Source organism: Plectropomus leopardus, chromosome 21, assembly GCF_026936395.1.
Source record: "Plectropomus leopardus strain MGB_pleo_1.0 chromosome 21, ASM2693639v1, whole genome shotgun sequence".
Lineage (NCBI taxonomy): Eukaryota > Metazoa > Chordata > Actinopteri > Perciformes > Serranidae > Plectropomus > Plectropomus leopardus.
This window is the reverse complement of record NC_142196.1, coordinates 14,560,705-14,585,287: the sequence shown is the minus strand read 5'-3', so window position 1 is coordinate 14,585,287 and position 24,583 is coordinate 14,560,705. Positions and strand designations below refer to the sequence as shown.

The window sequence follows — 24,583 nt, the reverse complement described above, 5'->3', positions numbered from 1 at the left end:
GTACCATCTGAAATGTCATGACATTTCTTTCTTCTTTTGTGTGAGGATTTCTTAAATCTTTACAGGTTTAAACACTGCAAACCAGGGACACTTTTAATTTGGATTCCTTAGGGAATATTTGTTGTTTATCAGATGAAGGGGTGGGTGCTACTTACTTTTCTTTTTTCTTTTTTTCAATCTTGACACTTCCAATGCTATAACTATGTTTCAATTTCCTGTGTAAATGCATGACCCTCCCTTAGCTATGCGTGATTCTTTCCTTTTCCTTTTTTTTGGGGGGGGTAAATGATACATAGACTGGAATGAAGTGATGTTGTGATGAAATGTCAATATTTGAATTTTTTCAATGATTTCTGCTTTTTTTTCCTATGAAAAATTGTGTCATTTTAGAGATTAAAAAATATGTGCTTTTCAAACCTGCCAGATTTGATGTACAGAGGGTATTTAACAATGATTTAAAAAACGTATGTGTTAGGTTATGCGATAGGCTACTCATCTGTATATTAGCTGTTTGTGTAGTTACTCCTCCTGGACGCCAGAGGACGCTGCGGGCTTTCAAGGGACGCCAAACTGGCACGGAAAAGAGCGCGCGCGGAAATCAAACAACTTCCCGTGAACAACGAGAAATGTTTCAAAACCAAAACCGAAAAAAAACAAAGAAACATGGAGCCCGAAAATAATAACTTAAGTGCTTCAGCTGCGAGTAATACCGATGGAAGCGTCAGTTTTTCCCATGTAACCACTGTTGCCAGAGGGTGGATGTTGGACTTTCTGTTTGTAAGCTTGTGTCGGCGTTTCAAGGAGGGCAAGCTGGATGAATTTGATGAAACGGTCTCAGCTTTCGAGGGTGAGTTATTCAAAGATAACGACGCATTTACTCAGTAGTTAGCTAAAGTTCACTACTTTATAAAGTATCCATAATTTTGTCAAGTTTTGTGGTATCGGGTAACGTTAGCGATAAAACATTTTAAAATTCGTTAACTCGAGTTAGCTTCTTTGAATATTTCGCACAAACTGGCAAAACCTCGTGAAATGTAGCGTTAGCTTACTAACCTAACCAGACCACATAAGTATTTTCAATAGGTCTGTTTGTTAATATTTGTTGTTGTAGTTCATGTACGTTTTTACTGTTTCAGTGTAGTTATTTTTGCACTATTATCTGTAGTTTTAATAGGTTTTGCGTAATGACGTTTAAAGTAAGCAAAAGTAAATAGATAGCTGAATGAAGTAAAGTGTAATGTGCAGTATTGTCAAAGTCTTAGGCCACCATTGATTTGTTGTTTTAGCAAAATTATGTGTGTGTATATATATATACATATATCGCTATCTTTATTAAGATTCAAAGAATACATAATACTGAGAACATGTACTGCATTAAAACACACACAATAAACAAATGAGAACAAAACAGCTTTTTCAGGATAAAATCAACATTTAGTGTGAAACATGGAATCGTACAACCAAAATAATCAGTATTGAGCTTTGGACGTGTCTTGAATGCAGTCTGGTGTAAATACACCAGACGATTAGTAATGAAAAACTCATGTTGTCTGCCCAAGAGAGTTCAAGACATGCTAAATGGAGAGGGAGGTCACAAAAATACTTGAAACTTTAGCCTATTCAAGTTGTTTTAATCTGAAATATTAGTTTTTTTAATGCTGTGTACATGTTGCCTATGTGTTCTGGTTGTATTTAAGTAAGATTATTGAGACTATTGAGAAATACATATGTTTAATTATTATAACCATAATAAAATAACAAAGTTTTTAAGGTGGCCTAAGATGTTTGCATTATAGTGTATTTGCTTATTGATATATGTGGTATGTGTGTATATATGCCTGTAAATGTTGATGGTTTCGTGTGTGTGTGTGTGTGTGTGTGTGTGTGTCTTCAAGCAATTATTCGTCCATCGGTTTATGAATTGTTAGCTTAAATATTTTTAATGTGGAATTTGAAAAGTTTGTCAATGACCTCAAAGAAATCCAAATAATATTCAAATGAAATGCAGTTAACTGTAAGCTAAAAAAAAGTATGGATCAAAGCTGTTTCCCTGAAATAATGTACAATATGAAGTGTTTGAAAAGAAGCAGTGCAAAATACTGTGTTACAAGTAACACCTACATGTAAATTTTACTGTGTGCAAGTGCAAGTCCATGAAAGAAGTCTTGGTGCTCCTCTTAAACTGACCTGAGGGGCAACAATAACCTGTAGGAAATGTTGATTTCCTCCAACAAAACCATAACTCCATTAATTATTTAAATATAAATAATTAACAAGTTATCATGTTTGACCCCAGTACCTGTATTAGAATTTAGATACTTTAGATATTTAGAAAACAGATAAACCAAATTCATATCTTTGTAAAGTTTTTTAACACCTAGTGTGGCCACCACTCTTTTGTGATTTTGTGTATCTTTGCTTCTTTTTTAGCCATTTCTAAGAGTTCATCTCTGAAAGTAAAACTCCATGATGAGAAAACTATCATCTGTGCCTTCCTTGCAAGAGTCATGCATGGAAAACAACTGGGTAAGTAATTGCAGTCAGAAGCTGAATAATGCCTCCCTCTCAGACATCTTTCTACACATTGTCTCTGTGCAGTAATACTCTCTGGGTGTCTTTGAGTTGAAGTACTGCAGGGAGGTCAGAACCTATTGTGTCAACTGCAGCACAGATTAGACATTAGAAACTGTTATGACCTGCCACTGCTTCTCAGCACCAACAGCCTGTGATTATGAAGCCATTTGTCATTTTTGTCATTCATGCAAAAGCAAATATGATACACATACTTAACTGGCCTGTGTTAAATGATCCTGTCTTGGACATGCCCCCAAAATACTGATAGAGCGTGTGTTTACTGTGTGTTTACAGCCTGAGGATTTTTTCATCAGTTAAAACTGATCTCTGCTAGCACAGTTTACTATAACACCTGTAATACCAGAAAAGTAACAGGAAGAAGGGTTGCATGATACGAGGAAATATGCAGTAACGCTGAATATCGCGTCAGCAACTTGAGACAAACATATTAAAGATATGAAGATATTAAAGTGTTCTCATATCTGCCTTTCTGTTGATTTAGGCATATTGCTAAAATACAATAAATTGCTTGTTAAGTTAAAAAAAGAAATGATTTTTTTTCTTTTTTTTTCAACAAATTGAACATTGAGATGAACACAAAAGTCGCCAATAAAAAGGGAGTGTAACATTGAGAAGGCCAGTTTTTTCTATAATTCTGTTTCAACTACATCAAAAAAATGAATTCAGTGTTGAAGTGTATATTTGCACAAGTTGGAATCGCAGTGACAATCTAAAGCCGTATATTGTGCAGCCCTAACTAGAAATTCATGGCTTTAAAATGTATCCTCTGTTTCTTTACGCTGCGTAAACTGAAACATAAAAATGTTAACACACTCATAAAAACATGTGATACGCTGTTTTTCTCCAGATGTCTTTTTTGAAGAGGATGACCATGTGACGCCTCTGATGTCTGCTTCTAAAATATGGTCAGACCTAGAGCACACTGTCGCAGACACAAGTTTGTTCAAAAGCATCACCATTCTTTTGCTCGTCCAGGTAATTACTCAAACTATTATGCATGTATGTACACAAGATCGGAGAATGTCCAGACTTTGCTCTAAATGTGTCCCACTGTGATTGAAAGATTTAAAAGTAATTTTTGAGAATCCTATTGTGTATCAGTTCAAGGAATAAGCAGTATTAAAGTCCTGATGATGCTTTGTCCTAATTTTGATGACGCATTTGCCCTCTTTCCAGTCTGTGGCTGTGTGCTTGGAGAAAGGTCAAAGATCTTCTGCCTCCGCTGCCCTCAAGTGGTTTGAGAATAACCATGAATTCCCACAGGTATGTACCTGCATTAGTTCTCTTTGCTTTTTAAAAGCTCGGGGTCAGTACCAAAATAATATTGATTTAAATGCTTAACGACTTACATTATTCAACAGAACTTGAGGGTTAAGCTGTCGACTGTAGTGACACAGAGAGACACGTACCACCCGTTCCTCATGAGCTTCAGCTTCAGTCGTCTGCTGGATTCAGTGCAGTCTTACCTGGATGCTTACTTGGAGAAGAATCCCTCTGACTTCCTCCTCAAGGTACAGGACCTGAGCCAATGTGTTGGAGATCACAGCTAGGGCCGGGCAATATGGGCTGAAAATTATATTGCAATGTTGCATAAGCTATATCTTGATACACAATATATAAATCAATATTTTTAAATCTCCTCAGAAGCACTTAATTCATGCTAGAACTGTGAGACAGAATTTAACTTTTCTCCTTTTTTTTTTTAACCAAATCTCCCCTTTGATGTGACAATCTTGTATGAATAACTAATGGTACTTTGAAAAAAATATGAACACAATTCCATTTTTGATCAATAGTCATTAGTATTGTACATTTAATGACAAAGTGGGTAAAGATATTAAAATAAGTTGACTGTCTGCTAAGTTTAGAAAAGTGCATTACTACACTGTAATGCACCCTTTAAAATCAAGAAGAAAAAAAATATGTGTAACAATATCTAATATCTAAGATAACATATAGTCTGATATCTCAAAATGATATCATATCTTTATATTACCCAGCTTTAATAACAACCTGTGTCAGTGTGACACCAGGTCAACCCTTCCAAGTTTAGCCCAGTTCATAAAATGCAGAAATAAGTTTGCCAGTAGACCCAATCCCCCTCTAACAGGAGCTCAAAAGTGTCACAATAGATACATTTTATGCGTGTGTGTGTGAGTATTAATTTGATTTAATGTGTTTCAACATATATACATTTTGGTTTGGTAGATTTAGTTTGATCTTTTGAAAATTTCTTCAGAAAGGCAAAATACAAGTCTAAAGACCAAACATTCACAACAAAGACAAAGCTATTTCAGAACATTGCGTGGAAAAATTGCAGCAGTTTGAAGTGGCACGTCTCAGCTCAGCTCAAGCTGGCTGATGGTGTCACCTGCAACTCAGCATGTCAAGTCGCCAGCGGCTGGTTTAAGAACATCAACGGCCAATAAGCTTGTTGTGCAGTCAGCTGGTCACGTCAGTTGAAAACTGTCAGCAGACAGCGTGTTCCCGTGATGTGGCATTCTCTGTCAACAGACTCTGTCCCTGCTGATGTTATATCGCTCACACTCGTGCGGCTGTTAACATGTTGGAGTCGGACAGTGGGTTGCTTGCTTTATGTATGTATATGTTATTCGCATATACTCACCAAACAGCCCTTACTTGTACCTGAAAAGCTGGAAGTTAGAACAGAATTGCAGAGTTTTTGCCATGCAGATGACAACACTATCATCCAGTCACACTGGTGTGAACTGGCAGGTATTCAGAACCCAGCACACTGCTAGTAGATCAAGTCTGAACTCTTCTAATGAATCTTTGGTCTCAACAAGGCTTTAGACTGTTATTTGGAAAATTGTTTTTCTCAGTATAAGAATTATTCGTCTGCTCATGATGAGAGTAAACATTTATGTACGGCTGGCCCTGCATGACTAATGCCAGTGTGAAGCTATAAACTATGACACAGCAAGCCGACTTTCGGCTGTATTCCCATGTTGGCTGTTGTCGACTTCAGTTGGCTTTTTTTCTGCTGATTCAGCCTGTTGAAGCGGTGGCAGTCGTGGAACCCGTCGATAATCGAAATCACTCTGATTGGCCGTTCAGCTCAGCGTGCGAGAAGAGAAATGGAAGGGGGACGTAAACAAAGAGCCAAAGTTGAGAGGGAATGAGGTTCAAACAAAGTGGTTATATGAGGTTAGATTGTTTTTCTTTAACCATTGAGCTCTTAACAGAAACGTTTCCTGATGGTTTGTGTTGTTGTTCACTGGTGCACAGTAAATATGTTTTGTTCTATCAATATTTGGTTGTGTTGTCAATGTGCTAACTGGCTAAATAGCGTCATGACGTCCTTCTGGTTTCCGTTTGTGAATGACTATAAAGACAACTGCCATCTGATTGCGTGGAGAGGTATCCCCTCACGTAGGCACAGAATGTGCATGCTGGTTTGCAGTTGGTTTGGTGTGTTCCTGTGCAACTTTTTGGCCGGGATACAGCATGTGAGGCGACACAGCAGGGGCTTTCGTAGTCGCAAGTTCTTGGCTTGGTGTATCACGCCTTAAGGATCAACATGGTATGGCTGAAAATAATAAATGAGAATAGCTGTGCAATAAATCATTCCCTCTTGGTGCAAGATATCAACCAAGAGGATTAGTCCCCTCCTTGATTACAAATGAAAATTATAGTTTGAGTGGTGATTCATGTGATGTTTTAAAAAGTCACACCTGCATAACTAAATTTCTTTGAACATATAACATCTGTCTTTTGATACAAACAAGTATAAGGGGAATACGGTTTTTGGTTATGTGATTTAATTGGCTGATGCATCGGGGGTCCAGTGTTTCGCTCCAGCTAACAGCGAGGTTTAACAAACAGCGGTCAATAAATTCTCTTGATCTTGTGTGCAGACCTGCTCAGCTGTGCTCTCAGTCTTCTGAGTAATGGCGCTTTGACCAACTGAAGGTGCTGATGTGACATTATCAGTCATAGCTAATTGACAATTTGTCATCAAAATTAGTTGGAAGGGCAAACGGCTACATACAGCAGAGTCCTCCTCAGGGTCCAACACAGCCGCTTATTCATGAAAGTTTCAAGAATGATTTACATAGAGGCCGCTGAGCAAGGTTAAACTTGGAAGGGTGTTTTAATGACAGGCCTCATTAGTTTTGCTATCACATTATAGCAATACTTAAGCCTGAAAGTTAATTGTTTTGGAAGCGTATGAAAAGGTAATATTTGGGAACATAATTTATGTTAGTCTGTCTGCCTCTTCATTTATCAGGAAGCCACAAAGGTGGTGCAGTCGTCACAGAACATTGAAGGTTTGGAGGACGTGGTGACGCAGGAGGAAAGCTCTCTGTCAGAGGGAGACAACAAATCACCAGAGGAGAGAAAGTAGGAAATAACCTTTAACACACATAGTTAAGTTAAATATATTCAATCCATTTCTCCTTTCTGCTTCACAATATACTTTACATTTATGTTGTCACAGGAAAAAGAACAACTCTCTGCATTTAAGGTTAGTAGAAGTGAAAGAACAAATAAAGTCTGCACACTAGTAGAAGTAGAAGTGTCTTGAAATGTCTGTTCAGTACTGTTTGGGTAAAAGTAGAATTGCAGCAAGCTGTGCAAAAACAAAAACATGTTCACTGTGTTACACTTCCACAGAACAAAGCGGAAACTACTGTCAACTAAAATTACAGATGTATGGCAAAATGATTCATGCAAGAAGCCTGTCATCTCTGTCCGAAGACTCTCCAGGCATGGTAAGTTTTATTTCTATGGCTTTCATATTTCTGTGAAAAACTAAATGTGTTTTTGCATTTATCAGTGTAACACTAGTTTCCTATAAAATGTAACATTGTAACATTTCTGAGGGCAAACACAAATTAAAGAGAGAATTTAATGTCACCTTTCACCATCAGAGATAACTCAGATGACAGCTGGGACGTCAATGGACGCCTCGAAAATCCAAAAAACAAGAAAACCACCTCAGGTAAGCCAACCCGCACCTCATTCAAAGTCCAGATGATGAAAGCTATAGTTGGTAACTTAAATTTGAAAAATAATTTTTTGTCAAATTTGCAGAAACTGACTCTATCCACACAGTATTACTTTAAATGAGACAGACAGTCTGTGAAAAAATAATGTCCCTCCTCCTCGAAGTGCTTCAAAAAGTCCTGCAAAATGATTATGTTTACTCTGCAAGTTGGTGGTGCTTGATGTTGGTTTGACTATTTTTAACATGGCGGCCAGGTCATGACCTTCCCTGTTTTCTTGTTTTGTTTATGTATGGTGGATTCTTGCAATTTTCGTTAGAAGCACCTTGAGAGAGGAGGAACATGATTTTATGTACATTTATTTATCTACAGTTTTGGGGGAAGAAAATACAACTGGACTATAATTCTCACCTTTATTTGAGCTGTTTAAAATGATGTAATGTTTCAATTATAGTAATGCAGTTTTTGTTTTTGTTCCTCTTTAAGGGTCATTGTAGCTCATAATAATTCTGTGGTACCGTCAAATAGCAATATTTTCTGAAACTGTTATATCTCAAATCTCATACTGCTCCAACCTTTTTGTGGATACTGAGACACTTCCAGAAAATATGACAAAACAGTTGATTTATTAAAGCTAACAACTGTAGCTTTAATCTCAAATCAAATGAATAAATAAACCATCAGTGAAATGCTACCTTTTGTTTGGGTGGTATTCCAGAAATTTAAATTCCTTATTTATTTATTTATTTATTTATTTATTTTTTTAGAAATGGACATCCCAACTGGACAAATACCTCAAGGATGGAGTTAAACATCATGGCCAGGGGAAATGGTCTCGCATTTTAATGGATTATGACTTTGAAGGGCGCACTGGCACCATGCTCAAAGACCGCTGGAGAGTTCTCATGAGGGCACATGAAGTAGAGTGAAGAGGGAGAGCGCCTCTCTAATTTGTACACTGCAGCACTTTATCTGTAAGTAGCAATATTGACTTGACCCTTGTCAGCTAATGGCTTAATTGCAGAAGATGTTTCTTTGATTTGATTTGATTTGATTTGATTTAGCGCATATTTATATATATATATAAAAAAAGCAATGTTATACATTTCAATAAAAGGAGACATGCATGGGAAACCTAGAAAACCCTCAAGGGGCTTGACAAGTGAGGTTTCCCATGAAACTATCAGTGCATACAGTCTCTTCGCATTGATAAGAAAAAAAAACAGTTGTAAAATTGTTTACAAAATATACATACATAAAGGCCATAATCTTTGTGTTATTCGTTTGTTGCTTGTCGTTTCTATAATAGAGTACATTTGATAGTTCGCAAAATCTGTAAGTGTGCCCCTCTTACTTGTATAGTGTAGCAGTTAAATCAGAATTAAACTTGGTATTTGCCACCTCACCCATTTAAGCCCTTTTGTCTGGGCCATTGGCTGAACTGTTCGTAGTGGTTCGTTGTGTTGTGTTGTGCTTTGCTGCTGCTCTGTTTGCATTTAAGAAAATTCACCACCAGAGGGCACTCAACACAGAACAATGAACGGGGTTTTGTTTGTGTTGCCTTTCTGATGGGGAATATTTCTTCTCCTTTTTTTAATTTAAAAATAACAGTCAGCTCACAAATGTAAAATCATTTTAAAATTTTAAGATACACTTTTTTTTTTTTACAGAAAATTGTTTAAAAAACAAATACAACAGTGGCTTGTTACATTAAAATATGTAAAATCAATTTTGATACGTATGTAATGTGTCCTAAAAAAAGGTGAAATACTGTAAAAGTTACAACTGTGTCTTTACGTAGTGTGCTTCAAAGTTACGCAAAACAATGGGAATGTACATGGTGATTGCAGTGATTTACACATGCTTTTATATCAGTGTGTTGCATATTTATTAGAGACAAAATTAAATTTCACCAACATCAAGTCTTTAGTCTTTCCTTAGTGTTGAAAGCGTGCAGTATTGAGGCATCTGAGCGGATACTTCAGTCTTTCTGAAGAGGGGAGCTTTGAAATGTTATTGTAGAAACAGGATGTTCTGTGGTGCTTTGTTTGGATCAGATGAAGATGAAGCTGTGTTGTGGCGGACAGTTGCACTGCTGGGTTTTCTGGATCTTCTTCCATGTCCCGCTGCACTGATGGTTCCCCACCGCCTGCCAGTGGAGCAGAGCTTCTCTGCAACACAGTCACAGCCCCCAGTGTTTATGGTAGTTCATACCACATGCATAGTTTTACTGACATTCACAGTAGTACAAACGTTGAGATTTTATCACTTGATTCTTAATGTTAAAAGGAAACTTATGTATTTTTTTTAACCAAGACCCTATTTTTCGATTTTTTTGTGTCGAAATGACTAATAGAGACACTACTTTTGAAATTGGTCCAGTTTTGAGAGAGACTGCTCCAGCTTCAGTGGCAAAACAGCCTGCAATGTAATCTCTGCAGACAATTGTGCACCTCATCCATTAAAAGTGTTTGTTTTTGCCGCTGACAGGCTCAGGTTATTATTAGAAGTGTCTGACAACATGATGGAAAAGACTCTACAGAAGAAAGAAATATTTTTCCTTTCACTTATGCTGCCTGTTTTTAACAAAGTCTTACTCAAGGAGAAGTATCGTTTTGAAATCTCACAGACTTTTCACATTATAGAAATTAGTTAAATATTCAGTAATGACATTAAAAATCTTTTAGATAACGCTACAGGGTTTCTGCAAATCCGTAAAAGGTCTTAAAGGTCATTTGAGTTTATTTATCTAAAAATAAAACCTTTATGGTTTTATATTGATTTAAATTAATATTTCAAAAGTCTAAAAAAAATGCTCAGATTTGTGAAGTAGGATCTTTTTTCTGACGTTGCTTTGTAAAATCTCAGCACCTTTTCTTGTTGTTGTAGTTGTTGTTATGAAATTGATAAATTGATTTTCTTAAAATGGTCATGATGGGAATCCAAGTGGTGGAATCTCACATGCAGATTGATAAATACAGAAAACAGACCAGAAATTTCCCATTTCTTTTGGTAAACCAAATAGATAATAGATGATACATATGTTCATTGTCCTTCATGTTTTCACTCTAAAAAGGATTGTTTTTCCATCAGTTAACATAGATAATCTAACTTTTTCACTGGAGAAAAACAGTCACATTTTATCTTACATTAACATCTGGGAAGCCTTAAGCTGTAGGACCCCTGCACTAACTCCTCTCTAGCTCTCACTAATGTTTCCATTTTTGTTTTTCCTGCAACAAATTACCTCTCGTGAGATTTCAGAATGAAACTTTTCGTTGAGCGAGACTTGGTCACAGTAACAAACATTTCATTGCTTTGTACGTCCTCTCCATTGTGTTATCAAACACTTCAGATGATCAGATCAGTGGCAAAAACAACCACCTTTAGTGGACGTGAACTGACGGAGCACAGCTGCCCATGGGGATTAGCAGCCTGTTTCGCAGTGCTCTTACTCGATACTGGACCAATTTTAAAGCTTTTTGTCTACATTAGTGACTTGGACACAGACACAAGGGAAAAAGGGTTCAGGTTAAAAAAAAAAAATATGGAATCAATATAATGGCAAAATTAGTAGAAAAAATGAAACGTAAAATGCTGTTCTATCAAATCAGTAATCCAGGTTTGTGTAAACCTGACAGACCACACATATAAAGGTTCATAGCTTCATACTTGTCTGATTCCTGACCGTCTCCTTGGCAGCTGCCGCTATTGTTTCGCATTGCAGGAGGTTCGCACGCCACACACACTTTAAAGCCCTCTGTAATGTAGCGCATCCAGTGTGTGTGTGGCCGGTTCTGCACTGTACAGTGGGGCGTCCGGAACTCCAGTTTGAACTCCACACAGAACCTGAGAGGAGTGGGAGCAGGGTCACGAGGGTCACAGTCATTCCTGGGATATCAGGACTAATGAATAAAGTAAAATGTACATGATAGGAGGACATCAACACCAAGTTGGTGACTGGCACAGGGACAATTTGCTTCACCAGTCAATGCAGTCTGGACAGGCCCCTTATAAAATGGGCACAGCAATAATTCAGTCAATGGGAAACCCGTAAGCTGCACACAGTAACTCACCCAGTGTTCGTATGCACTGGACTCTGAGATTACTAACTGCATGCCCCTCACTCATCAGTGTATCCTGTTTTACTCAGGTTGGGTGTCTCTAAATAACTATGCAGACTTTTTCATTGGCATTCTGCAGAAAGACTTAAAGCTGCACTCATTGGTCCCTCTTGGCCATTTCACAGCAGTTGCGGGACTTCTGTATTTTAGCTTCTACATGTCAATGACAGGGAGTATCTCAGGTGACGTTTTAATATTTCTCATTTTTATGGTTCACAAGACTTTTTAGTCCTTCCCTGTAGTAACTTTATTTTCTATTCTTTGTGTGTATTTTATTGTTTTTTTTGGAGTTGTATAGTTTGATTTTGTATTTTTTGTTCTTTGTTTGTAACTTATGTTGCTGACTGTCTCTGCCAGGGCACTCTTTAAAAAAAAAGATTTTTCAATCTCAAGAGGCTTTTTCTGGTTAAATAGGAAATCCTGACATCTAGACCTTTTGTGTATGAGCTTTTCATGTGACAGTCCTTATTATAGTCTGTGTATTACATTTCAAAGGGTTGTGGGCAGTCTCTCAACATTGTCTATATTTAAAGGTTTGTAGACAGACATCCAGGTGAGCAAACAGCTGCTGGTGGCTCACGCTCATGGAGAAAATGTTGGGCTGTTATCTTTTTTTCAGAGTGGATTGGGTTACACAGCATAATGCAAAAATGGGGTTAACTTCTGGCAGCGTTCATGAACTTTTCAACTCTCGAATTGAAAGATACCTGAGGTCGTTTGCAGTTTCGGTGTGCTTAGGGTGACTTCAAATGATAATGATGTGAAACCTACCCAGGGTTCAGGGGGTTTCCATAGTGGTCATGTTTTGGCCTTCCTTTGCCAAACTCCATGCTGGTGATGTAAGCGGGACCTTATAGGAGACACCAATTTAATATTCTATTAAGTTCAGTTATAGCCCAATCAGGGTGCAAAATCAAGGAAAAAATGCATAAAAAGTCAAATACAAGCAGTAAGCAGTAATTGATCATGCATTTGTGTACCAGAGTTGAGTCCACAGTGGGCGCCCTGGTGGTCTCTGTACTCCCTGCAGCCGCTCCTTTGCTCAAGGCTGGGACAGGGCTCTCCACTGTTACTGGGCTGCTGCTCTACGTGACGCACACGGACTCGCACTGAGGGTTGGCAGGGCTTGGCACAGCCACTCCAAAAGCTCCAGTTGCTCACAGCACAGTCCCGGGCTGCATGTTGGTACCCATATTGTTGGAGAAAGCTTATTACAGGATATCCTCTGCAGTAGCAAACAATCAAACTACTTTGAAACTCACAGATGCTGGACCTTACACCGATTCCTTAAAGGTCCCATTTTATGCTCATATTCAGATTTATACTTGTATTTTGGGTGTCTATCAGAACATGTTTATATGCTTTAATGTTCAAAAACACACATTATGTTTCACATAATATCTGCCTGAATATACCTCTATTCACCCTCTTTCTGAAACACTTTTGACATATAAAACATTCCAACAAGGAAATTCCCATTTAAATGTTTATGTCAAGTTTGAAAGGGTTTATAGAGCAAATCACACTAATAGCAGCAGCGGCTGCTATTAAACTTATTTTAGCCACATTAAAAAAAAAATCAGTTTATGGCTATATAGACTGATCTGAGCCCGACCGACAACAGAAACCTGATGTAAAAAAAAACAAATTGTATTGTAAAATAGGCCTATATTATATTACATTTTGTATATTATAAAATAAAAACATTTTTTATATTAAAACATGTATCACAAGCTAAGAGCTGGCATTTTTCCTGGCACCGCTTCTCCTTCCATCCACTCTCCTCTGCATGTTAGGTACATCTCTCCCACTGCTAAGGAGGCAGAAGCAAATATTGCCCAAGTCGCCTTGCAGCCCCCCTTTCTTTTTTTCCCATTAAACGTCCTTCCCAATTGCGTGCTCTCTCTTTCCCCCTCTTTTCTACGGTTAATTACAGCCCGGTGGGTCGGGTTAGGCCCACTTGGGTTCGGGCAGAGAATCAGAGCTCTAGAGGCTGGTGGCTTTGAAAATATTCTAAATATAGTTTACACTGAACTTGCCTTTTTTAGGTGGCTTAAAACTAAACAAATGACGCAGCGTCTGCTCAGTGCCGTTTAATTTTATGAACAAAACGCAATGATTTTCTACCTGGAAGTTACTGTAAATAAATATTGTGATTCAGTCTATATAGTAGCCTATAGTTGTGACATCACAGATTGACAGTAATCGTGACAGCTCGTTTTAAAGGCACAGTTTCTGAATACAGACTCCGTGCATTTGTGTGTTGATCGAGCATTTTGATACTTTCACAGTATGCATTTAAAATCTGCTTTTTATCAAATAAGACATAGAAATCGGGCTTTTTACAATATGCAAACTTAAAGTTGCCTGTGTGTGCAGAGGTGACACCTGAGTCACAGCAACAGTAAAATCCTGCAGCGCTCTTGCAGACTGCACAATTACAATTTTCCTGTACATCAGTGTAATTGAGCTAAATATCCAGGAAATAACTAAAGATCAATGAAGCATTGATTGTGACTTGTAGCATTAGTGTTTCCTGCTCGACTACAAATGGTTTCAGAGCATGCCAAGTGAGCAACCCACTCAATCTCCAGGTCCTGTGATTTTTCTTTTCAGTTGCTCTCTGTGCTCGATGATCAAGCATGCAGATTTAGTCACTACCGGCCTATCACACATATTAGGTACGCTCGACTTGTTTGACTGGAACTGTAATTGCTACAACTGATTGACAGAATCACATTCTTCAAATATTTGTACTAATTCCATTATGTGGGCCAGTCCGCTGAAATGAGGTTAGACCCAGAGCCGTGTGGGTTATTTGGTGAACAAATCATTGCATTTTGTGATGCAGCAGCCAAGGCACAAACGTTGACATTTTTTTTGTGCATTGCACAAGTTAGAAGGTGGAGATGAATGTGTGCAAACAGTTTCACATGCTTTGGGTGCATTTGGAGCATATCCTCCTCTGCAACTCTGTCATCAGAAACAGTATGCGATAAGCAACCAAAGCACTGAAAATAATCTTTCCTCTTCAGCTATCTTTATCTTTTATCTGATAATCGCTCTTCAGCAAGAGTTCAGGTTATCTCATGCAACAGGTTATCTCCCACTGGGATCCTATAGTCAAGGTGTGTGCATGACATTTTTGTATTATCTGTACTTTATTGGAGTAGAATTGTTTTGGAAACGTATTACTTTGACAATTACGTTTGAAAGATAAATACTGTATTTTTTACTGCACTTCATTCCTATGAAGGCTCTAGTTATTTGTTACATTTGCTTTTAAGTCATTCATTCATTTTTCATTTTTTTTTCTTTTCTGAAATGCAACATTCCATAAACCCACAACAAAGTGCCTGCACTGGCAACACAAATTCACACTTGGACTTAAAAATTGTGTGGATGTTCCCCCAAAATTATTCTACAAGTTATTTTTTATGAACTTTTGCCATTTTTAGTAAGATTTTTCTATCTATCCGAGTTGCTGTTGAACAGTCGTAAAGCTATAAAAGCGTATTGTGATATTTTGTTTGTTTGATTTTTTAAAAAAAGTACTTTGAATACTTGTGGGTTTTTTTTAAAGCAAGTATTACAGTACTCTAACTTAAGTAATAACTTGACCCAGCATCTTTCACTTGTTTTGGAGTAATATTTGACCAGGAGTATCTATACTTTGAGTCAAGTAAGACAGCTGTGTAGTTTGTCCACCACTTTCATCCCTCACCTGGGCACTCTGTCAAGTAGTCGAAGCAGCAGTCCTTGGTCCTGACGCAACCCTCGTCGCAGTAGCATGTCCCATACACTCGGTCCATCCTCCAGTCAGTTGTTTGACAGCTCAGGTCTCGGCCCCGGCAGCATTTTCCCGAACAACCCGCAGACACCAAGTTTTCCAGAGTGGAAACCACCAGAAGCAAACAGGCAAACTCCACAGAGGATCCCATCATGAGGGGGTCAGTCCAGACCCCTGGAGTGAAGTACCAGCCTCTTAGTTGCACCAATATGAAGCTCACCACTCCAATTTCTTAATTGTTTCTCCCTGATTCTACTCTACATCTGTCACGCTCATGACCGTGAGAGGACGAGGTTGGAATACCAGCCCAGCCCAGGCTGTGCTCTGCCACAGGAGCCCTTGTGACCTGGAATTCCTGTGTCCGTCTCCTGTGTCCAGCCCCTCTGTTTCCCTCCAGAAACAGGTCTGTAGAGCAACCTATAGCGCAAAATGACTCACTCCAACTCTGATCACACTGCCATGCCTCTCATATTGTGTGTCCTCGTCTCTCTCAGAGCTGGTTTCTCTCTCCCAGCTGAGCACCTCCCTCCAGACGATCGCACACAGGAGGAGACAATGAGGGCAAGGGAGGGGTGAGCTGCCTCCTGCTTATGTTCTCTCTCTCTTCTCCCTGCTTTGTCACCTGTTATTGTTGTTTACTGTTTTTCTTTCTTGCCTTCTCCTAGTAGATTTACCGTGACCCTGATGCCAGTCTCGCTCAACCACTTTCTGCCACCCCAGACCTCCGAGTCCCAAAAGAAAGAGAGGAATGTGAGTAGTTGGCAGGTCTCCAGACAATTGTGCCAGGGGGCCCGCTGAGTGTTGTAAAGCCAGCCTTTGATTCTCACCTCTCTCTTTTTCTTATTCTCTTTCAGGTTACTGTAATCCACCAGAAATCCCAAGACATCTTTGTTATACTTTACAACCTTATTTGACAAGGTAATGGAGTAATCTGCTGTTTTATTAAGCTGTTTACATTTTGGGAAACAGGCTTATTTGCTGTCTTGCCACAAGTTTAGTACCTCTGATATCTGTAGACTAGTGCTGCATTCACATGCTCCTTGGATGGTCCTATTTCCCAGTTAGGGAGGTAATTCTTCCAACTTCAGTGTGTTGTTGCTTTGACTGCACCTGGATAAGAAACTGTCCACCATATGACCCCCGTAAAACTATAATCCGTTGTTTTACACTTCATTTTTCATACATATTTATCAAATAACATGTTCATTAGCTTTAGACGTTTTTGTTGGGAATTATTTTTTTTTACCTTGAGACAGAGCAAGACTTGCCTCTTCCCCATTTCTAGTCTTTATGCTAATATCGAGGGGTTATTTCCGGGTCTGAAAAGTGCAGTTCATGCAAAATCGCCTTAAACCTGCATTCTTTCTAATGGCCAGCAGGGGGTGACTCCACTCGTTGCATAAAGAAATCCAGTGGTTTCTCTACTTTTCACTTGACGCATTATCACTGTAAACATTTTCCTAATGACTTTATGGTCTCAGTCGCTAGTTTTAAGTTTTCTTCAATACAGCATGATGTTCATTTTGTAATCAATGATTTTGAAGTAAAAAACGATAGAGCAGGGTATGTTTGAAGGCATGGCCACCTTGTTATTGACAACACGGTGATGTCCTCGGGCTCTCAGTCAGATCCACCCCTCGTTCCTCTACAGTTCTACAGCCACCCCTTCATCCAAATATATTCAGAAAAAAATGCTGAAGAACAAAATGTAAAACTTCAAATGTCAAAGGCTTCAAAACGGGAGTCCACAAAGGAATGGTGTGGAATTGTAAACAGTCTATAGCAAAAAATAACATCTCCAGGCTGCAGCTTCGTACTCGGCATACAAGTATGAGGAGGGTATTCTGGGACAGAAAGTGAATAAGCATATTTCCCAAAATGTCTTACAGTGAGATAACACTTACACAACATGTGAATTTGATCAGTTTCAGCCCTGATGCTGCAGGGCTGTGAATCAGTGAGCCAGAGCTCCAGTGTACACGACTTTATTTGCAGAAAGAGGTCTTAATTTATAACTCTTGACAGATTAATTTCATATACTGAAATTCTGAAGAGGCAAGTCTATGGCGGTCTTATCTCATTAGGATGGGGCTTGTCACTGACAGATGATTGATTAGCACGACTATTAGATTTGCCACTCTGAGTAGAATTAAGACAAGGATAAAGTCTATTTATGATCTAATCAGTGTAATGTGGGGATTTCAATTTACATAAAAGCTGATAACATCATGCTACTTTGGCCTATTTTTCCACTTCATTCATGCGGTGCCAAAGACATTTTTCAGATATTCAAAAGGAAACTTTGATAACTGATGAATCTTTCTGCATATTAATTTTAGAATACAATCAGATATATAAATTTACAGGGCTTTGGCAAAAAGCATTTTTCATGTTATGTTTGCTCAAGGAGCCTGAATGTCTGAGGATGTTGTGAACTCCAGAAGGTCAGCTTGTATTTAAACAGTTCCTCCTCCATCTCATGGGAAACAAATGAGGCCTCTGCAGGGAGCATTAGCAGGGGATGAGGCCTCCTTATGTCGTTTGCTATAGAAGGAGCAGATAGTTGTAATAATCTGAATACTTTGCCTCTGCTGTCTTGAAAACAGCTTGTGGGCAGCGGAGGGGGGTCTGTTTGGGTCCTTTGATTCTTCTTCTCGCCATAAGCAGGGAGGTCAAGCGACAGTAATAGCCTTCATCTTCACCATAATCATCAGCAGCAGCATCTCTGAGGAGCATGTGTCTGAATCGGTGTATATTAAAGTTTGAGGGGATTGAACCAAGACTGACCTCAGATGTAAAAGTGCTCCTATTTTGGTCATTTTGATTTTTATATAAAAATATTGCATCTGATAGATAATCCTCTTTGTAAAGTAGGGCAATCAAACAATACATTTTTAAAATCACTGAATTCCAATAGTTAATCGTAATTTATTGCAATTTTTGATCACATGTTTTCAATTGCATTATTTTGAATTTCAAAGCACTTTTGAGGTCCATATTGACAAGGTAAAGTTATTCTTACCAGACTGTCTTGATTAGCAATCAAATGACAACATTTTGGCACTAATGTGGGGATGTTTATAAAGAGGAGACTCGAGGTTACCTATAGAACCCATTTAAATTCATTTTTATCCTGAGGTGAAAGGAGGGCTGCAAATCATATGCATTTCCTTAATCCACTATTGGTAAAATTAACAATCCATGAATCTTTATAACCTTTGCTTATTTCAGAGAATACCAAATGCATTAATTTCTGCATCAAAGCTAACAGCGACACATTGCATATACTATGACAGCATGACACAGCCTATAGATTAATCAATTAAATTTCACATTTTCAATTAAATTCTTAAAGACTGATAATTCAAACGTCATTTTTCCATCGCATTATTTGACCCTCTTGCTGAGAACCTAGCATGACATGGTTGGTACCACTTCATTTTATACCAGTATCATCACTAGCTTCAAAAGTCAGCCCGGCTCTTAAAACTGGGACTGTCGGCCAATGCTTCACACGATTTTTTTTTTTAAATTATGCATGATGTACAGACCTTAATCGCATCATGATTAACCCGTTAACACTGACAGCCCTATTGAAAAGTCTAAACTGACATATTTTTTCTTACATTGAGGTGAGATTTTGTAAGTGTTAGTTTAGCAATACTTGATAAAATGTCACTATGGCTACCATATATTGTATTTTCAGTGCTGATTTGATCTGTCCACTGATGCAAAACTTACAGCTGCATCAGTTTGCTATGGCTCCAGCACGTTGAAAGTGCACATCAAAGCATGTGTGTTTTACATCTGACAGGCCCCCAACCCTGGACCTCCTGCCCTTACTGTGCACTTGTCAAAGACAATCAGCCTTCCCACAGTAACACACCCTGCTTTGAGTTTTCTTAGTGTATGTGAGCGGAGAGGAAAGGAGATTAGGGCCATGTTAACGTGTCTCAAGACAGCCAACTGTGTGTGTTCACAGTCTTCAAACTCCCAAGCTGCCGTGTCAGAGGCTGAACTCATGGCAATCACACGACCGAGTTTGTTTGACAAATACGAGAGACGCACAGAGAGAGAGATTGGATTTAGTTAAGGGAATGAAAGCGTGCCACCACTTCTCGTGTTGGGCGTCACGGAGACGGCAGGGTGAATCCTAGCTCCATCTCGCCTATGTGGGGAATGCAAACTGTGGCTGTCCCCATGGTAACCACTGACCTCGGTTGCTATAGTTTCAAAACCTTTGTTGACAAATGCTGGAGTTCACCTTTTCATCTGGCCACCTGTTGTAAAGGGACACTGATGGTGTCACCTCTGGCCGGGATAACACCCTTCTGAATCAAATAGAAGTTTGCTTTTTGGGAACTACAGGTGAACATGGTTTTTTCATGCAGCGGTAAAGTTTGACATTTTGGGCTGTTTTGCTCCCTTTATTTATTTATTGTAGCTGTATTTTCTGATTTATTGAGAGATATAAAGAGTTATCAAATAATTAATTTTTTTAAAACAAACAAAAAATTTTTTAAGTGTTACTTTTCTTCACTTTCATAATTTTGAAATTCCAATCTATAAACCAGTGAAAAAATAACATGACCTCAAAAAATATTTACCCTTGATCAAATACTTCATTAAAGATTAATAATATTTAGTTTGACTTTGCTTCTTCCTAATGAGGGCAGTCAGTTCCTGTCCCATGAATGGACGCCTTTGTTCTCGACTCAGCTGTCTGCTTCTTCCTTCCTGTGTACATCTGTACATTGTGTGTGTGTGTGTGTGTGTGTGTGTGTGTGTGTGTGTGTGTGTGTGTGTGTGTGGCTTCGAGGGAGTGTCTTTTTATGTGTAACTGAGTTTCAGTGCTGTGTTTGAGCGCTCCATTTGTCCATGTGGTGGCATTTCAGAAAGTCTTTTATCTTGTTTCTTGTGAATGGTGTACCTGACTCTGGCACACATACAGTAAGTGAGTTATTATTTAAAGAGTCGAGAAGCTGTGTGTTTATTTTGGCTTGTGTCATCAGAACACAGTCTTCAGGCCGAGATTGATCTAAGAAACAGATAAGTGAGGTTGAACAGTTTAATCCAGGTGAGATATATCTCAGTTACCTCAAAGAAAAACAGACTTGTGTAAGAAAAGAAAGTACGTATTTACAAGAATATAAAAGATTTAAACTTACATAATGACCCTGAGTCTCAGTGGTGGAATCAAGTATTGTACACAAGTACAAATTTCAGGTATTTGTACTTTACTTGAGTCTCTTTTTAATGCCATTTTATACTTTTACTCCACTACATCTCAGAAGGAAATACTTTACTTTTTAATTCACTACATGTATCTGAAAGCTTTAGTTACTTATAACTACCTACTTTACAAATTATTAATTTTGCCCTAAAAATATGAGAAGGGTGTATAAAATATGAAGTTGTGTTATACATTAAACTACCCAGCAGTTGTATACAGGTACAGCTGACATGATTAGTGTGTTTAACAATTAGCTGATGAAGAAAATGAATTACTTTTTTCGGATAAACATCTCAGTGATTATCTTTTTATAATTAGTCTTGATTTTTTTAGATGTTTTTTATTTGTTTGTTTGTTTTCTGACATGGGAATTTTGGCAGCTATTCTGATAATCATTTATGTCTTGTCATTTTTTCTTTCCTCTTTTTTAATAGTTCTGAATTTTGGTGTCTGTTTTTTTTTAAATCTTTTTTTAAAAAATAGTTTTACTTTTCATAATTAAAGTGCATTTTCCTGATTATTCTAACTTTTTTACATTTTATTTTTAACAGAATATTTCCACAGTGTGGTATCGGTACGACAGTAAAGGAACTGAATACTTCCTCCACCACCGGTGAGTCTCTTGCTCCTCACATCGCATCTACATGAGCATCTATCTAATGAGCCATTTAGTACACCCCACTAATGATGCTCCATTCATTAGAGTTTGATCATTTATGGATGATAACATGCTTCTCCAGGACCACAGCAGCATAGACACTGATGACACCCTGGCAGCAGTGCTGCTTGCTGGCTGGCCTTGGAGCAGCGCCACTGTAATGACTAAAGACAGTGATATTGATGGAAGTTTTTCTCCTACAACATCACTGATAATTGTCCCCTCATCTATCAGCTATGATGGCATACAGCCCCATATGTGTGAAAATCAATGTGGACATTAGAAGTAGCGGCAGGCAGATGAGGCGAGATGTTGGGCTGACCCGTGCCTCTGAGAGAGATGACCCTTCAGGTAACAGTAATGACTGTGGCAGAGGCCTGCATTTATCACTGTATGGGTTCCATTAATCTTATCATGAGATGCACGAGAGCAGTGGAAAGGTGAGGTTTTGCTTTCCCAATGGCATAGTGTAGAACAATTACAAAAAAATATACATCACCTGGCACTACAAATCATTTTACAGAATTTCACAGTCACGCTTTCACTTGCATATTGTTGGCAAAATCTCACATATATCCGGCCACATAGGCGACGCCAGGGTGGGACTTGGTTGGGCTACAGCCCTAACAAAAATTGCCTAAGCCATCATAGCCCTATCAGTGAATGATCATGAAAAGTACCACATCAGTCCTTTATTGTTCACGCATGTTTGCCTGTACACTGCGCTCTCCTGCTGACAGCGCCTCCGCATCCTCACAGCGTGATGCAGTGACGGCCACAGCTTCACACATCACAACTGATCCCAGACCAGGAGTAGTATCGCCCTTCATTCATTAAATTCCCCGGTTGGTAATCAACATAAGCTTGTCACTGACTTCAGATCAGTGGGAAAGCTCTGACACGCTGCGTCACTGACGTCACTCGCGTGCGGCCGCGCTTTGTTTTACCAGCTAACATTTACCATTTACCGCCGTCAAAACTGGCTAGTAGTTAAACAGAATTTAAGTTGTGAAATTGAAATGTCAAAATGTGTTGTTTCATTTTCAAACGCCCACAGACAGAAAATGTGCCGGTCATGTTGGATAACTTTTCATCCACACCTGAGGAGGAACAGGACAGGGAGGAGCCCGCATCCCCCACCTGCCGGAGCGAGTGAGTTCAGATATATTTAATTTTCTTTATAAATCTCTCTCTCTGTCTCACTCTTTCTCTCGTTTTGTGTGTCACATGATTTGCGCAAGGTTTCGGGGGAAAGGTGTGTGCGTAATTGCGCAGAGTAGACCTTCCGCATCTGTAGCTTGGTGTTGTGTGTTGTGTGAATCAGTGCAATAATATCACAGTATTCATCTCAACTCGTGTATGATTGCAGGTTTATTTAATTATCTTAGTTTACTATCTTGAGGTTCCGGACAGAGAGCACAAGGAAAGAAAGCTCCGTTACCACAGATTTAGCGGTATTTTAGATTTTGGCTCTACTTTGATGGCAAAAACAAAAGATTTGACCTCCGATTGCCTCCATTTAAATACACACAAACACGCACACACACAAAGGTTACTATGGGACCAGGACCTGTCCACACATGCCATTTGTTTGTTCTTATCATTTGTTTCTAATCGCTGTCTATCTGTCTTTTACAATCTTTTAAGAAGCTTTTTAGAACCCAAACTGGTTTTACAACAAAGGAGGAGGCATCAGGGGCGGCTGTGGCTCAGAGGTTTTGAGGTTGTCTTTATCTCCTCTAGTCAACATGTCAAGTTTGCTTGGGCAAGATGCTGGACCCCAAATTGCTCCTGATGGCTGTTCCATCAGTATGTGAGTGTGTGTTAATGGTTAAATACTGAGTAGCAGGTGGCACCTTGCGCGTCAACTTAGGCCACCACTGTATGAATGTCGGTGTGAATAGGTGAATGTGAGTGTGAAAGCTTTTTGAGAGGTCCAAAAATGACGAGAAAGGCGCTATGCAAGTGCATGTCCATCAGTTAGTTGGCAACGTACAGTCTTCATAAAGCAAGAATTTGAAATGGCCTGCTGGAGGACTGTGATGTTAATTTCTTTGTAGAAGATGTGGTGCTGTGTATATGAGAGATAACTCCACACCTGATGATGTCTGCACAGCAGTGAACTTGGTATTTTTCTGTCGTTTTGTATAAATATCACAGACGGCCGTCATATACTGGTATGGAGGGTATCTCCTCTCATGCAGGCAGAGACGGTGCGTGCTGGTTGGTCTTCGGTTTGGTGTGTTTCTGTGCTACTTTTTGGCCAAGTGATGTGAGGAGTCGCAGCATGGGGCTTTTTTTGGCTTGTTCTCTGATGTTGTCATGGTTTGTCTCATGGCCTTTAACCCTTTGAAGCCTGAGCAAATTAATGTCATTTCTTTCAAAAACATGGGAAGAAGGCAGTGAGCAACTTAACAAGAAATGACCCACAAATTTTGAAAAAAAAGAGTAAATTGTTACAGGAAAAATACTTGAAAATAAGCAAGGAAAGTAAAAAGCAACAGCACATTAAAATATAAAATTATAATAACCATAAATATAGTTTTGTGGAATTTTTCTCTTTTTTTGTGTTTTTTAAAATAATTTCTTTATAAGTTTCTCTCTTTTTGAAAACTATTGTTTTGACCGTTTTCTTGCTGATTGTCTTTTTTTCATGTTTTTGAGAAAAAAATCATATTATCAGGTTTTAAAGGGTTAAATGCTTGTGAAAGGTGTCTGAATCCGACACACGAAAACTGATGTCAATCCAGGTTTCAGAGGGTTAAATGTGTCAAATGAAGCTGTGATATCTGTAAATAGTGCAAAAATGTCCATCATCATTTTTTAGAGTGCGAGGTGACTTCATCAAATGTCTTGTCTTGTCTGATCAACAGTTTAAGTCCCAAAAATATTCTTTTTAGTCCACCGTAAGACAAAAAAACCCCCCAGCAAATCCTCATATTTGAGAAGCTGGAGTCCTAAACTACTGTTGTCATAAAAATATTGATTATAACCACTTTAGCATTGGCATTACACAGCAAACACATTTATTTTGAAGGGAATAAAGCACTGGTCTTTATCCCCAGACATGAGTTCACTATTTCTCTCTCATGCTGACCCAAATATATTTAGGGCATTTTGGATTTGAGGCATTGGCAAAGTTATAATTTGGCAGACTGGCTACATTCTCTGATCCCTGCTGATAGAGTCAACTGGCACAATACCAAGTCAGGT

At 38.7% G+C, this 24,583-nt stretch overlaps 2 protein-coding genes and 1 long non-coding RNA gene across 3 annotated transcripts; 2 read left to right on the top strand and 1 right to left on the bottom strand.

The window, feature by feature from the left end:
- Positions 1-584: 584 nt before the first annotated feature.
- Positions 585-9,487, top strand: terf1 (telomeric repeat binding factor (NIMA-interacting) 1). The gene is made up of 10 exons (XM_042510529.2): positions 585-847; positions 2,431-2,526; positions 3,443-3,570; positions 3,772-3,858; positions 3,957-4,106; positions 6,848-6,960; positions 7,058-7,084; positions 7,234-7,331; positions 7,491-7,561; positions 8,333-9,487. Exons 1-10 carry the CDS (start codon positions 664-666, stop codon positions 8,492-8,494), a joined length of 1,116 nt encoding a protein of 371 aa, XP_042366463.1. The 5' UTR covers positions 585-663; the 3' UTR covers positions 8,495-9,487.
- On the bottom strand, positions 9,182-15,803 carry sbspon (somatomedin B and thrombospondin type 1 domain containing). The gene is made up of 5 exons (XM_042510530.2): positions 15,414-15,803; positions 12,670-12,864; positions 12,461-12,539; positions 11,238-11,414; positions 9,182-9,736 (listed from the first exon to the last, which is right to left on the bottom strand). Exons 1-5 carry the CDS (start codon positions 15,631-15,633, stop codon positions 9,619-9,621), a joined length of 789 nt encoding a protein of 262 aa, XP_042366464.1. The 5' UTR covers positions 15,634-15,803; the 3' UTR covers positions 9,182-9,618.
- A 340-nt stretch (positions 15,804-16,143) lies between these two features.
- On the top strand, positions 16,144-24,160 carry LOC148186036 (uncharacterized). The gene is made up of 4 exons (XR_015775386.1): positions 16,144-16,229; positions 16,334-16,397; positions 21,264-21,325; positions 22,428-24,160. It is a non-coding gene; the product is annotated as an uncharacterized LOC148186036 (long non-coding RNA).
- The last annotated feature ends 423 nt before the right edge of the window (positions 24,161-24,583 follow it).